Here is a 16,369-nt window from a genome sequence, read left to right on the forward strand (position 1 = left end):
CGCTAAGTTGTTCTTTCGCAAGTGTTTTTGCGCTTTGATGCACGAGATGAGGCGGAGATTCGTACTGGGTTTGTCTCTGTAAATTACTAGGGTTTCGTGATTTGGGAGACGAAGGCGAACGGCCTTCTCGTGGCACATAATCTCAGCATGGTGGGGGCTTAACCAATCCATGCCGATAATCACATCGAAACTCCTAATTGATACTGGCATTAGGTCTATTCGAAAGACGTGCTGGTTAAGGGTTAGGGTACATCCGATGTAGATCTCCCTAGTGGATTCGGTTTTCCCATTGGCCATTTCCACCGTATAGGTTTCATTTAGCTTCTGGGGTTGTTGTTTTAGTAAATGTTTAAACTTTTCGCTTACGAAACTTCGCTCCGCTCCGGTATCAAATAAGATGCATGCATAAGTGTGGTTTAGGAGAAACGTACCGGTCACAACTGCGGGATCTTGAACTGCATCACTCTGACCCATAGTTAGCATTCTTCCTGCTCCTCTGTTTCCTGAGTTGTTGTTGTTAGGGCAATCTCGGCGGAAATGCCCCGTCCTTCCACACCCGAAACAGGTGTGGCTAGGCCCTGCGTTGTTGCCGCCGGCATTGGTGTTGTTGATATTGCGGTGGTTGTTGTTGTTGTTCTGGTTGTTTCCCTGACTCTGGTTCTGAGAAGGATAAGTCCTGCAGAACCTTGCAGTGTGTCCCCTTCGGTTGCAACTGGTGCAATGGAACTCCTTACATTCTCCATGGTGATGGAAACTGCACTTATTGCACTTGGGAGCGTTACCGGAATAGGGTCTTGAAGCATTTGAAGCAGCTGAGGCTGGAGCATGTGAGGTGACTGGAACCGGCGCAGTAACAGCGTTAACTGCCACTGTTTGTTGCCTTTTTGAGGTCTCGGGGCCCTGACGCCCCTTTCTTTTGCGGTTCCATCCTTTCTTACCATCCCCCTCCTTCTTCTTCTCGGTCTCCACTGGTTTTTCGCCCTTTTTGTGGTTATGATCATATAGCCTCTTTGCCAATCTCTTCGCGCTGTCAAACGTTTCAGGGTTAGCAGCTATCACATTCCCTTGAATGGGGGATGTCAGTCCCCAGATGAATCGTTCAATCTTCTTTCCCTCTGATGTGATCATACCCGGGCACAACAGGGATAGTTCGCTGAATCTCGATATGTAAGCATCGATGTTCCCATTCTGCACCGTGAGATTCCACAGCTCCTGCTCCATCCTCTGTATTTCACCTCGGGGGCAGTACTCAGCCGTCAACATCTCTTTCATTTCTGTCCAGGGTATAGAGTTGGCGACAGGGAGTGTCATAGCTTCTATGTGACCATTCCACCAAGTGAGTGCTTGGTCCACAAAAGTGCAGGCCGCGAACTTCACCTTCATCTGCTCGGGGCACTCGCATATCTCGAACACCGACTCTACCTTCTCGATCCATCGCTTTAGAGCGATCACTCCCCCAGTGCCGTTGAAAGTTCGGGGTTTAGCGTTCGCAAAATCCTTGTAGGTGCACGTTTTAGTGAGTCCTTGGTTCGTCCCGTTGTTCGAACTTCCGGAGCCTTGACCATTGCCTCCTCCATTGTTTCCTCGGTGAAGTTGTGCCATAGCTGCCGTGACCGCAGCAGACACGGCTGCCTGGAAAGCAGTGGAGTCAACTTCGGGCGGGGTTGGTTCGGGATTTCCGCGAGTAGCTGGGCGAGGCATCTTTCTGTCATGAAACGGAAAGATGTTGAGTGTACGTGGTTTCGGTGAGGTGATGATCCTACTAACTAGGTGTAGGGTACGAACCTAAACATTACTATCATCAAGCATACAATCATAACGTCTCAACACATAATAACTGAGAATATTATAGCAAAATACACAAAAGTTTATTAATATTATCCGCATTTAGTACAAGAAAATTTGCTCGTAGGAGCATACATATGTAACACTATTTCGACAGCATAACGGCTCCATGAGTAGTGTAGTCACTTAAACATAGAGCCGGAGTACATAACATAGTTACTAATATCCTACTACGATAGGTCTATCCCTAACCGCGATGAGCTGCGTCAGGAGGTGGTGCCGAAGATGTAGACGCTCCCTGAAGACGAGTCACCAAGCGTTCTGCATCCTGGAGTCGAGATTCCCACCTTACCTGCCTCATGTGAAACTCCCGGAGGACGTCACGCGTCTCCTGTTCCGCACGCTCGACCCTAGTCCACAGCTGGCGTACTTGATCAGCAGTGTCCTGAGCAAGGTCGCCGGTGTCCCGTAATCGTCTCACCATGACCGGTAGGGCTCGGTCAGCCGGTCCTCCGTCCCTCAAGTCAAAGAACTCACGTGACATGCCAAACGGGGGTCGCTGTCCCTGATGTCTGCTCCATCTCCAAAGATCAATGCCCCAAGGAGGGGTAGGTCCAGTGGGTCCCACACGATAAGCAGGCACCCTGATCGGGTAAGGGGGATCGATGACCTCGGACTCTGCGTCCGAATCACCCCCTTCGCTGTCATCGAGCTCCTCTCCGAAAGGTTCTTCGTCTTCTTCGGGTTCGGCAGGCTCGCCCTCGACTTCTGCCTCCGGTTCCCCGTCTGATTCCTCTTCGGGGTCCTCCTCAGGTTCTTCTTCAGGCTCTTCCTCAGGCTCCTCCTCCTCTAGCCACCCGTTGTTTCCCTGATTAGGGAAGTAGGGGTCTCCAGGGTGATGAAAACCAGCCATGCTGTCTGCGCGAGTACGTAATTATGCTACATTATTCCTAGGGTACTATGACTATTACACAGACTAAGCAAACATTCTTTGTTTGGGTGATAAAGGGTATAATTTTTAGGTTCCCTGGCTATCCCGATCTCATCAAGACGTGTGTTAGTTTTACCTTGGAGAGAATGTAGTTGATCAGGCTACATTCACTCCTTGGTATCACTAAGAACAGTCCCGAGTTAACCGAGATACCAGCGTTATGGTGTTTGATTCAGCGTTAGGTCCTTACTCCTAATGCAAGCAAGTGTATTTTATTTATTTGTTTTGTTCAGAGTTATGTTAGTCCTTTTTGGTTTATAGTTGCATATCAATGTATGGCTCGACATGCTAGTTCACTATAAACAAAGCTCTGATACCAACCTGTCACACCCCCGAACCAGACGGCGGAAACGTCCGGGGGCTGTCGTGACTCAATTGCAAACCATAACATTGAATATATATGAAACATAACAACATTCGTCACCATTCATTACATAGTACAACCAGTAGTGTTTACATGTCATACATTGTTGAAAACATTACATTCCCAAAAATTAATTTGTTCCATTCATTCAAAAATAAACTGCAACCGTCACGGAATATGATTTCCCTTGATTCACTGGTTCCCTGAGAATACAAGTATTTTGAAAAACGTCAACATATGAAATGTTGGTGAGTTCATAAGTAGTGTTTGAAATCGAATGTTTGTACTGTTTGAAAATCCACCAGAAAATCCGATATTTTCTGAAAAGCTTTTGAAAACGTTTGTGAAGATCCATAGGTATGCTTGTTTGTTTCTATACTTAAAAAAATGTTCATTTGAGATGTATGCCTTTCAAATCTATATGTATTGAAAACCCTAGGAAAACCCGATGTTCTCCTAGTTCCTTGAGTTACATGAAGTTACGTTGAAACCATTATGTAGCGTATAGTGTCAGTCCCAGGCGACGTTGGAAGGTTCTCGAGCAGGATTATTTACTACAAACCCGCGTTACACAAACGCTCCGTTTATAGATATACTAACGAACCCGAAGGCGTCGTCAGTACTAATCGCGTTATCCAATCGCCCGGACAAGGTGTAGTCCCACATCCGAAGAGAAAGAGGTCACGAAGACCCCGGTGACTCCATTAACCGGTTGGGGAAAATATGCGTGCGAGGGGTCCCCGACCCGCCTCGTAAAATATGCAGACTCTTCTAGCAATACCAAGGACCCTTGGGGACCAGTGGTACAAGCCATTGAAAGTCACTCTACGTTGTGCCAAGTCGGTGAAACTCAACACTTCGTAGAAAATATGTGTCTTCGGGCCTTAAGATCAGGTCATTGGGCTAGCTAGGCCCAACAAGCAAGATTTTACACTTTTGGGGCCCGAAGATGGTGCGTAGACGTCTGTGCACACTCGTATGTATATGTATTACCAAACGTTATTTGTATGAATCGTAGTATCGAAGAGTTAGTAGTTGTAGATTTCCATTGGCTCGAGACCGAGCCAATTCGTTTAACAACGACTTTTGGTATTGTAATGAGTTGTATTTCGTCGATAGTCGCGGTGTCATTATTTGATCAAATTGTACATATTGAATTAGCCTTGAAATATTTCTGTTTTCAGCCCCTCTTTATTTGTAAAATTTACATTTTCAACCCTTTTTATGTAATATTTCCCGGTTTGGTCCTTAAACTATTTTTCTTGACATTTTAACACCAAAAATTATTGAAATTAATATTTTCCAGCATATTTTTCATAGAAAACAGTTTAAGTCCCTGAAAATGCAGTTTTTCTCGGTTTTAGCCCTTCTTTTCGCAATTTTGACAATTTTGGCCCAAATTGGAAAAATTTTGCAACTTTGGTCCTTTTTAAATTTAAAAAGCATTTTAAACCTTTGAAAAGGATTTGGGACACTTATAGTCCACTGTTTTACAGAAATTCACAGTTTTGGCCCTCCAAAACAGAAAAATTCGCATCATGGGCCTCCTTGGGCCGAAATTTTCATTTTTAGCCCAATAAGCTTGAAATTTATGTTTTTAATCCTCTAATTGAATATAATTCCAGAAATAGTTTTATGGAAACTGTTTTGGCACATTTCATCCATCAGAATCTGTGAAATGTCAATTTGGGCCCTTAATTTTGTATTTTTCACATTTTTGGCCCAAAATGTGTGTTTTTAGCTTAAAGAAAATTGTTACTAACCACTTAGCTATTTTTCTTGTATCACTTTATATGTAGAAATATATTTGAAGCTAAAATCATAAAACATAAGTTATATCTCGGTTTTGAGGGGTTTAATGGCTAGATCCAACATTAAAACACATAAAAGCATACATATAAGCATGGAAATCATACAAGGCATACAAAACACATATAGATCTACACTTTCACTTGTATTCCCCCCCCCCCCCCCCACAAAACTCATAAAAACAGAAAATAGGGGGTATGAAGCTCACCTTGGGGTGTTGACTCGGTTTTGCAAGGAAAAATGGAAGGAAAATGAAGTGATTTTTGGCCTAAGCTCCCTTTGATGAAGATCTCGAGTTTGAGATGGTTCTAGGGTGCAAGATCATGATTTTTGCATGGATTAGGAGGAGATTTTTGATAAATAAAGAATACAAGTCATAGATCCAAGCAAAACCTTACCTTAGATGGTGATTTTTCTTGAAAGATCTCCTTGAAAGCTTCTTGAAATCTCGAATTTATGGGGAGGAAATGAGAGAGTTTTCTTGAATGTTCTTTGAGGGAATTTGTGAAATGTGTGTGTGTGTTTGAGATGTGGCCGAGAGTGAGAGAGAGGAAGAGAAAGAAGTGATTTTTGAAGTGATGCTTGCATGGAGGCATGAGATGTTGCTTGGATATCCTATGGGTAAAGATGAGGTGGCATGCATTAAGTCAACACTTCCATTTCTCTTTGGGTTTGGGCCTTTGGGCCGAGATTTTTAAAAGGGAAAAGAAAAATTTGGGCTTTTTCCCTTAAGCCCAAAGTTTGAGTTAGTTAGAGTGTGTTTTATGCTTAAAAGAATGTAGTATGATTTTTATATTTTTATTGGACTAGTTTAGGTTATTCATGGCCCAAAGCTTTCAATTCATTTCATTATAGGCCCAACATGACCTAAAATGTTAAAATAAATAAGAGTGGGTCCAATTAGAGCCCAATTAGGGTTCTAAGCCCATGATAGTCCAATTGGAAACTTATTGGTCCATTTGGATCCAATAAGGAAGTTCTAGTCCAAAATAGACTTAACAAGAACTTCTAGGGTTTTCCAATTGTTTGATGACTACTTGTAGTACTTGCGTAATGTATTTACTTGAAGTTTCTGATTCACATTAACTTGAATGTATAGATTACGTGGCTCAAAATTTACAGTTGTGACAAATAATCCATAATTAGGGTAAAATGACCATTTTACCCCTAACCTAATTTGATCCAAGACTAAGGCCCAAATCCACAATCTAAAGCCCAAAACCAAATAATCATTCATGGCCCATATATGGCCCAATTTTCCAGATTGGGCCCAAAACCCTTATATGGGCCTTACCCGAAAGCCTAATAATTTTCTTGAGTCCAAAAGTTTGATTCTAAAGGGCCCATTAAGACCCAAAGCAACAAGGTCCAAAGAGGTAACCCAACCAAGGCCCAAAAGATATGAAGCCCAACTAACTAAGTATGTGGGGGATACTCAATTGTACGCTAAGTGTACATGCAACCTGGGTTATACGTCGTGCGTACGGACTTGTACACCTAGCGTACGAAGCCATTAAGCCAAAAATCAGTCTTAAGCTATTAATGCTTAAGACCAACAACCCAAAACACAGATCTAAGCCCTAAAAGACGTCTAGAAGCATAAAGTCACTGACTTGGTGACTTTGCATGCCCCAAAAGATCCCAACTTCAAGATATAGCATTATACTTTCACAAAAATTGGCATCAACGCACGCATGGATGGATCTAAACCTTAAAGGTGACAACTTTATGCATCTAGAACCTCAGAAACACCAAGAGTGACAACTCAAAGCTCCTGGAGAGGTATCAAACCACTAGATCTCATCTATGCGCCAAAAAGGGACAAAAACTCAAACATAAGAGATCTAAACCATCATTGATCAAGTTCATATTTTTTTACCTCAAATAAGCTATAAATGAAGCAAAAGTTCGAGATCCACAAGCTCCTCCTTGATCCACCACCTTGCACCAAGCTTCTACTTTTTTAGTATGGATCAAAACACACTAAAATGGACATTATAAGCTCAAAATGTAAGAGAAAGGCTTAGGGTTTCGAGTATAGGGATAGTAAGACAGAGGAGGCTGAGAAATAAGGGTTTCATGGTCCATAATGATGTCTATATAGTGTCCACACTTGAAATTAGGGTTTTCATTAAGACATGCATACGCCCCCGCGTACAAGGCTGTATGCACCGCATACACATCTGGAACCCCGATCAAGCCTTCACATGAGTATGCTAAGTGTACCATTTGGTACACCCCGCGTACTCGCTTTACAGCTTATACGCTAAGCGTACCTTGTGGTACGCCCCGTGTACAACTCAAGGACTAAAATGCACAAATAAATTCAACAAGGGCAAAAGTGAATTTTACTAGGATTCAAGTGTTACAATTCTCCCCCACTTGAATCAGACTTCGTCCTCAAAGCCCGTTGTCCCTAACAATTCCAGATAGTGCTCTCTCATCTCATCCTCAGGCTCCCAAGTCTATTCTGACCCCTTGCGGTGCTGCTACTGCACCTTCACTAGCTCGAATACCTTGTTCCTTAAGGTTTTCGTCTTCCGATCTAAAATCGTCACCGGTCTCTCAATATAATTAAGGCTATCATCCACCTGAATATCTTTCAATGGTACCACTGCGGAATCATCCACTAAACACTTTTGCAGCTTAGAGACATGGAATGTACTATGAATCTGACTAAGCTCATCTGGAAGATCCAAGCAATAAGCAACCTAGCCCACTCGAGTCAAAACGCTAAGAGGACCAATATACTTGGGGCCCGACTAGTCTCTCTTCCTGAACCGGATGACACATTTCCAAGGTGACACCTTCAGGAGAACCATATTGCCTATCGAGTCTCAATCATCTCTTGTCTCTTATCTCTATCACCATTCAGCAAGAACTAAGAAACAACTGCCTATTTGGTTTAGATAATGGAAATTTGAACTGTTAAACTTCAATATATTAAGATCATAAAGTGGGACATTCATACCCGTATGTATACCCCCGAACGTATGGTTATTTACTAACTAGATACCATACAAGACAAGACGGCTGGTTTTAGGGTATGATTTTATAATCGAGTATGAAACTAAGATCACTAATCCACGTCTCATTTCAATAGCGTAGCCAATATTTTGTTTTAGGGTATGCCAAATAATTTATAAAATATGAACAATTGGCAAAATATTGGAAATGGTAACAAAATGTAACAATATATGATTTTAAAGTAAATTGTTCGTTTAAGTTGGAAGTAACTGATTAATTAAGATAATAAAAAATATTAATATACAAACCTGATGAACAAGGAGTTCACTGTGGAGATTGAAATGCAATTTGATCTATTCAAAAAACTATATAAGACCCATGTATTACATTGGTTCATTTAAAAAAAATAAGTATGAAAAGTCTGAACATTTGAAAAAGTTTAAATTTATAAGAAAATTTAGAAAAATATTGAATTATTAAAATTAATGCGTTTTTTTTTCTCTTTTAAATCTAAACAAATAATTTAAATAAATAAACAAATGAAATTAATGAAGTTTTAATTTAGAAATATTGAAATTAGAAGGAATGTCAATTATTGAAACTGATATCTATTTATTATTATATTGATTACAATTTATATTTAAATATTATGTGAAATTTAATAAAATGGAAAAAACAAAAAAAAAATGTCATTTGGAAAAAAATTAATTGAAAATAACCACAAAATGACATGTTGTCAAATCAATAAAAGTGTGACATGTGGCAAAAAAATTCTTTATTTATTAGGAAGGATTATTGACTTAATTCTTTAATCGACATGTCTCAACATATAAATTATTTCTTTAATTATGAATTTGAGTTTAGAATGGAATGGGTCATGTTACAATATACAGCCTTAACATTTTTTACTCAAAAGAAATATAAAATCTATATATAATATATTTCACCTAAAATTTATATAGGGTGGGCCAAGCCTCACTCTTAAACCCATGTAGCTACACCTTGTCTCATTTTCTTCCCTAAACATAGGGAGGTAAATCACAAAGGCATCAAAACAAAAGAACAAGAAAGGTGATACCCAACTCGAACCTAGAACATCATGTACGTATTTTCACCTCCTTATCGTTATGGCAAGTTGATAATTTATTCAGATTATTAATTGATTGTTATTGTTATGAGTTTTGATTATCACATTTAGAAAGGTGTATTTGATTCTTGTGTCCTTGCTCTTCTTATTGATGAATCATTGGGAAGTTAACATAATTAGGGATTCATTGTCATCTCTAAACGTAGGAAAGGTAAATCACAAAGGCCTGAGAACAAGGAAGGCGATGCCTAACTCGAACCTAAAACTTCATGTATGTATTTTCACCTCGTTATGGTTGTGGCAAGTTCATAATTTATTCAATTTATTAGTTGATTGTTCTTGTTATGTAGTTTAGATGATCACATTTATTATGGGTTTCTGTTTTTTCTTGTCTTATCTATTTTTCGAAGATGGTTTGCTTGATTCATGTGTCCTTGTTATTATTAATGAATCAATGGAAAGTTAACATAATTAGGGTCCTTTTGTTCCGTGTAAACAAACAAAGCAAACTAGAGTCTAAGTAAGAAACTAAGAATTGTGGTATTTTCAGTACAAAAAATAATAAAATAATATAAATAAATAAATGAGGTATTAGACCATCAAAATCTTTATCTTTTTACAGTTATTGGAACTTTCACAATATAATTCCTTGCCAAATTTGAAAAAGAATTATGTTTTGTTCATTTGGAAAAAATGAATGGTTTTGTGTAAACTATTTAAGTGAATTGGTCAACTTTTACTGATTATTTCTTCTAGCAAAGCAACATTTGATTAGTTAACTAACAATGTCTCTATGAACAATTTATCCGACTTTTAAATTTATATTTATTACATTTTGTATATAAAACATGTATTATGTTGACTTTGACTTTGTTGAACAATTGTTATGTAGAGAGTTGCCTACAGGCTACCGGCTCATTGCAACACTCAAGTACAAAGGAATTCCATTTAACTAATGAAGGTTTCTAATCCAAAAGAATTTGCTCCAGTTACTATGTAACAAATTTAATGATAAAGATGCTAAAAGACGAAAAATGGCTACAAATATTTTATTTATTGTTAATTACTTTGCTACAAAATTAACACTTAATTTGTCCACCATAATTAATTTGATGTAAAATAAATGCGGGAATAGTTTCCATAGCAAATTTGATATGGAACCGTATTATGCACAAAAATTAGCTACAAATTCTCATTTTCAATCTTGGTAGCAAATTACAATTATGGACAAAAATTTGCTACAAAATCTCATTTCCAATTTTGGTAGTAAATTCCAATGCTTTTTCAGATAGGATAATAACTTGATAGGGTAAGATACTTTTTGAAATGTACACATTTAGTCTTTATTCTTTTTTTCTTGTAAAATAAACTCTTATACTTTATTTTTTGTAACAATGCGGTCCTTGTGACCGGCTATACCCGGCATACCGGTCATATACGAATTTTCTTTTAGGGAAAATGACTTGATAGGGTAAGATATTTTTTGAAATGTACACATTTAGTCCTTATTCTTTTTTTTTTGTAAAATAAAACCTTATACTTTATTAATATGTACACATTAGGTCCTTTTCACCAGATTCTACAGGTTTTGCTGATGTGGAAGCACAAGTGGCACTAAATAGCAATTAATTAGTTTAGTCACCAGAGGTGGGTGATCCTCCAGCAACAAGAAAAGGGCGGCGACCCTTCTCTTTCTCGTCTTTCTTCCTTCCGGTCGAACAACAACTGTCAAACACCCTTTACCTGTTGTGTTTCTCCGATTTGTCTCTCTTTGCCTCCATCTTTGAGATATGTTTCCAGAAAAAGAAGAAAGAATCGACGAAGGGCTACCAGAGCAGCTCTTTGCCGCCAACTACCGTCTCTACTTCCTCCTATCTCCCCCTTCGACCTTGTTTTATCATCATTCCTCCTTGCTACCAGTGATGTGTAAGAACACACAAAGGAGTCGTCGGAGATCGGGGTTATCCCTCTTTTTCATGATGATTAAAAGTTGGAAAATTTTCGTTGTGGATATGTGGATGCCACTTGAGTATTTCATTTCAACAAAATAAAAGAAAGAGAAAATGACTTGATCGGGTAAGATACTTTTTGAAATGTACACATTTAGTCCTTATTCTTTTTTTTTGTAAAATAAACCCTTCCACGTCAGCAAAACCTGTAGAATCCGGTGAAAATGACCTAATGTGTACATATTAATAAAGTATAATGGTTTATTTTACAAGAAAAAAAGAATAAAAACTAAATGTGTACATTTCAAAAAATATCTTACCCTATCAAGTCATTATCCATTTTCAAATTCTGCTACCGAATTTCAGCTTTACACATTAACTTTATGATCTATTTAATATGTTATGATAGAAATAAATTTGTGACATGAACATACGTCATTATGTATAATATGCATGTTCTAGAAACATTCACTTATACGATCTAAGGATGATATATAATAATTATTTATAAAGAATGTATCTAAGACAAAAGTATCTTAGAATATTCCAAATTGAAAAATAAATTGTTTCTTTTGCATAGCACAGACAATAATTTCAAGTTTTCATAGTCAGTGCACAAATGAATCCCTAAACTATCACCAACTAAAATTAAACCCAGAGAATAGTTTCACAAATTATTTTGGACAGATTACACAATGCCAATATGTCACGAATTCTAGCACCATTTTCATGCAGCTACCTTTACTCCTCGCCCAACTCAGATGCATAGTGCCCAGCATTCCTATCCTGCAACCAAAAAAAAATTCAAAAATCAGAAATTCCAAGCCTAAGTCTATAAAATCCCATGAAAAATAAAATTCACAAAACAAGACTGGAAAAGCTTTCTAGGCTTTATTTTTCATGAAGAGGATGAGATTGTCTTTTCCACATGTCCCACCTTTTTTAGTAGGACAACAATTATAAATTTTTGTCTTGTTGAAGTCATAATGTTCTTACTTCTCTATTATTTCTCAAAGCAAGGATTGTTGGGGAATCTTTGAGACCAATTCCAACAATCTTGCATACAATAAAATTAAAAAAAAAAAAAAAAAAAAAAAAGGTTGACTTGTTGGTGTACCTGGGACATCATCCGCTGTTTGTTCAGAAACTGAGTCCTTGCCTTGTTGACTATCGAGTTGGGAGACCTATACATCCTCTGTGATGGGTAAATTGGTAAATTCTTATATCAGTTAACAAAAAGTAACAAGTTTATGAAAAAAAAAAAGAATATGAACAAACCAAACCTTATCAATCCCTGATACACGATCTGTGCTTGATAGAATCTTTTTCTTTGGTGTGAAGTCGAATACATCATGAAGAAATTCATTTTCCTGTACAAATTAAATCAATCATCAAACATAGAAATGTGCTAAACATAAACAACATTTTTTCTATTTTTATGATCATAGTTTTACATCCTTAAATGCACCATTCTTTAATGTAAAACATAAATAACAAGTGCAATCGAACCTGCATGTGCTTCACGAATCCTCCACCAAGAAATCGCTTCAAAAAGTTCAACTGTCAAAATACGAATATTAGAAAACATGAAATATAAAAAGGGTATTATTATTCATGTCTTTCACATATTCAAAAGTTCCATTGACATCAAACACAATATGAGCCAAAGAGCACCAAACTGAACCTGGATTAGTTGGGACCATGTTGTAGTTGTAAGCGACTCTCCACCAATTTTCACAGAGGTTTCAGGGGCATAACCGTCCTAAACTCATCAAAAAAATCAAAAAAATAAAAATGTATATCGAATTATCAAACATTTCAAATAAAATTTAATAGAAAAATGAAATACCTCAAGAAATTCAAGAATATCCCTAAAGGTGTTGCGCTGGCTGTTGAGATCTTTTTTGGCAGAACCCTTCCCAGCGGCTTCAGCAGAAAGATTTCTTACTTGATTTACCACTTTTGCCCTCAAACCCTGTATATGGGTAACATCACGAGAACTAATGCCATCAGTGGCAGAAGCGTCATTAGTAGTAGGTTTAGAAGCTCCACAAAACTTTTCTAAATTTCCCATTTCGTATGTCAGAGCAAGTGCTTCACCGGCTGCAATACGCACAGATCTGTCTTCTTTGTCTAAAAGAGTTGAAAGATAAGAAACAGACCTGCATAAAATTAATTTCATTAAGTAAGCTAAGCCATATATGAGTGTATCTTTATTGACTTAATACAAAAAGTTTGGTAAAGAACCACTTTTCCCATTAAATCATAACTTTTTAAAGATTTATAAATACCAATGGAATAATTGATCAAAAAATGGAAGTATGTTGTTATTTATTGCATTTAGCCCTATTTATAAACAACATTTATCCATACAACACTTTATTTATACAGAAGTTAATGGATATATATATATATATATATATATATATATATATATGGACTTACTCTTGCCAACTTTTAGGATCAAGCGAAGGGGCATCCATTGTTGTAAGAAGAAAAGCCCAAGCAGATACAACTGCTGATATTATTCCTGGAGATGGCTTAGTGGCAACAACCTGAAACATGCAAGAGTTTTAGTCATAAAATAGTATATTATACTGGCTTAAGTTTAATAAAGTGTATTTGGAAATGAGTAAGAATGATTCTTATATTCTATTATTGATTGTTAACTAATCTTTGTCAACTGTATACTACTGTTATAACTTATAACAAGGGTTAATATCATAAAAGACCCTATAGTTTGGGTTTTTTTCCGGATTAAACCTCAACTTCATGTTTTTCTTTAAAAAAGACCTTACATTTTTCCATTTCTTTTCAATTTTTGTCCTTTTAAAAGGTTTTCCGGTAATCTTCTGGTTTTAGACAATTTGAGAAAAACCCTCAGATTTTTTCTTTTTTCCGAATAAAACCCTCACATATGACATTTTTTTCTGGATTAATCTCATAAACAACCTTATATTTTGTGTTTTTTCCGGATTAAACCTCCAACTTCATTTTTTTTCTGAAAAAGACCTTGCATTTTTTTCTTTTTTCCCGATTGGGCACTTTTAGTCATTTTTTCCGAAAAAAATTGTAAAACGTGAGTTTTTTTGAGAGAAACTAAAGAAGTTGGGGTTTTAACTGGAAATAGTTAGAAGGTTGATGGTTTTTTCGAAAAAAAAAAAAAGAACGACAAAGTTGAGGGTTCTTTTGGAAAAAATGAAAAAATACAAGGTCTTTTTCAGGAAAAAAAAATAAAAATGAGGTTTAATCTGGAAAAAATTCAAAATATAAGGTCTTTTATGAAATTAACCCTTTTTTCCAGGAAAGAAAAACAAAGTTGAGGGTTTTTCCGGAAAAAAAAAAAAAAAAAAAACCAAAATATAGGGAGAAATCAGAATAATTGGATAAATGCAAGGTCTTTTTTAAGATACTCGAAACTGTTTTTTTACCTAATGATCACAGTAGGAGACATATTTAAAGTACAATAAGTAGGTATGTACTACAGAAAATAGTGGCCTCAGTTGCAGAAATTAGAAAGACTTTAATATCCCTAAAATTTAAAAAGAAGGTAAAATAAAGGGACACATACATTGGGACCAAGTTTTGGATGGACCACTTGCCACATAATTTGCATGCATTTCTCCGTTTCTTCAGGTTCTTTGCCACCAACAAAAGCAATCACAGCCAACCCCTCTAATAACTACAAATCATTACCATCAAATAACAATCACTTACACTAATAAATACAAGCTTAAAAAACATAAAAACTAGCAACATATTCTCATATTTTTGTCTACTAAAGCATCCTTACAGCAATGTCCTTTGAAATCTACCCAATTATATAAATCTCATCCAAAATTCGGTACATTTTTTTAAAGAGAGAAAATTAACATTTTGTTATAGAAGAAAATAGAGGTATGATACTTTATTACATAAATAAATGAAAGTTTGTTGCTATTTCTTGTATTAGCAAATAGATATATGTATACATACGGATGCTATCTTTGATGCTTCAGAGCGAGATTTGAGAGCCTCTGAGAAGGGAGAAACCGATTCTTCCAATATTTCTTGTGATTTCTCACCCGATCCAGCTGTTAGAGCCAGTAATCCTATACATATACAACAATGTTTAGAGCTCACAACTATCAAATTAAATCAATTACATTAATTTTTTTTATATAATAAAAAAAAAAATTATACCGATGGCATGAGATGCTAAGGATATCTCTTTTGCTGACCCTCGCTTTACAGAATTGAGACATTGATGCAGCAATGTTGCAAATCTATGGCGAAAAACATAAATCGTCAATTCAAGATAATGATTAAAACAATAATAAAAACAATAAAAGTAAGAACCATAATATTGAATACTTACTTCTTTTCGACAAACTCGTGTGGTAAACTGCTATTAAAAGCCTCTATGATATCGGCCAAAGCCTTCTCCCTTGTGGACCCCCTTTGAAAACACAAAAAATAGCAATGGATTCAAATAAATGCGGATATTGACAATTAAGCGTATTATCATATTGCATCATAACAATAACAAAAAGGTTGATTTAATCAAAGAGCACAAACCATTAAACATTCCATTTTCATACTAGATAACAATTAAAAGAAATTAGAAAATTACCGTTTTTCATACAAAGCATCTAAACTTTGATCTAAAACACTTTCTTTATCGAGCTGCACTTCTGGCACACCATTCCCCAACACATAATCAGAAGGGACAGTTGACGATGAACTCACACTATCAGTATCATCGCTATCAAGCATTGCAGCATTCTTGCGTTGAGAACTACCTGCAAAAAAATAAAAATAAAAATAACACCACAATTACTTCAATGTTATACAAACACAAATTACTCAATAGTTGCATATGGAAGCAACATTTCGAATATGACGCGTTGACCACTAACAAACCATCCGCTAAATTTGGGAGGAAAACAACCCAGATTGGATTCAACGAAAAACGAAACCCTAGTTTTATTTTAGTCTAAGAATCGAATACAGAAACAAGCATATCAACAGAATCAGAAATCGTATATGAAGCAGACTGATTTACAAAAACTACTCACGTTGTTTACCCATTGGTGACAGCTCCTGGTTGAAATCGTTATAAGGAAATACAAGGTTGACTATGAACAGGAAAAGGTTTGAAGAATAACAAAGAATGAATGGAAGAACGAATGAAATCAAGTGTTGTTGAATATGCGAAAGAGAAACTGTCCATTAAAGAGCTTTGGTTTTTATGGAGCGCAAAGAGATGAGAAGGGGGCTGGCATAAATTTCTCTTATTGCCGACTCAAAGGAGTAATATTCAAGTTGAGTGGTTCGGAATATTCGAGTGGCGTGTGGGGAAGTAGAGGACCCAAAACGATCCTGGCCGTTGGATTGTGGAGATTTCGTGATTGTTCAAGGTTGCTTTGTGGAGAGCA

General features: G+C 36.7%; 1 protein-coding gene across 1 annotated transcript; it reads right to left on the bottom strand.

Moving 5' to 3' along the window:
* Window positions 1-11,503: 11,503 nt before the first annotated feature.
* LOC111904449 (uncharacterized) lies at window positions 11,504-16,369 on the bottom strand. Its single transcript, XM_023900215.3, has 13 exons — window positions 16,010-16,369; window positions 15,565-15,733; window positions 15,310-15,390; window positions 15,135-15,217; window positions 14,928-15,043; window positions 14,524-14,634; window positions 13,398-13,507; window positions 12,802-13,114; window positions 12,637-12,714; window positions 12,462-12,512; window positions 12,236-12,322; window positions 12,070-12,147; window positions 11,504-11,738 (listed from the first exon to the last, which is right to left on the bottom strand). The coding sequence occupies exons 1-13, from the start codon at window positions 16,020-16,022 to the stop codon at window positions 11,694-11,696; spliced, it is 1,335 nt and encodes a 444-aa protein (XP_023755983.1). The 5' UTR covers window positions 16,023-16,369; the 3' UTR covers window positions 11,504-11,693.

This window comes from Lactuca sativa, chromosome 4, assembly GCF_002870075.4.
Source record: "Lactuca sativa cultivar Salinas chromosome 4, Lsat_Salinas_v11, whole genome shotgun sequence".
Lineage (NCBI taxonomy): Eukaryota > Viridiplantae > Streptophyta > Magnoliopsida > Asterales > Asteraceae > Lactuca > Lactuca sativa.

Bases quoted from the DNA above. Each gene is read 5' to 3' on its own strand.
- LOC111904449 (XM_023900215.3), bottom strand. The intron at 15,218-15,309 runs GTAAGTATTCAA...TTTTCGCCATAG, and splicing joins CACGAGTTTGTCGAAAAGAA to ATTTGCAACATTGCTGCATC. The intron at 12,323-12,461 runs GTTCGATTGCAC...TAATTTGTACAG, and splicing joins GATTCGTGAAGCACATGCAG to GAAAATGAATTTCTTCATGA.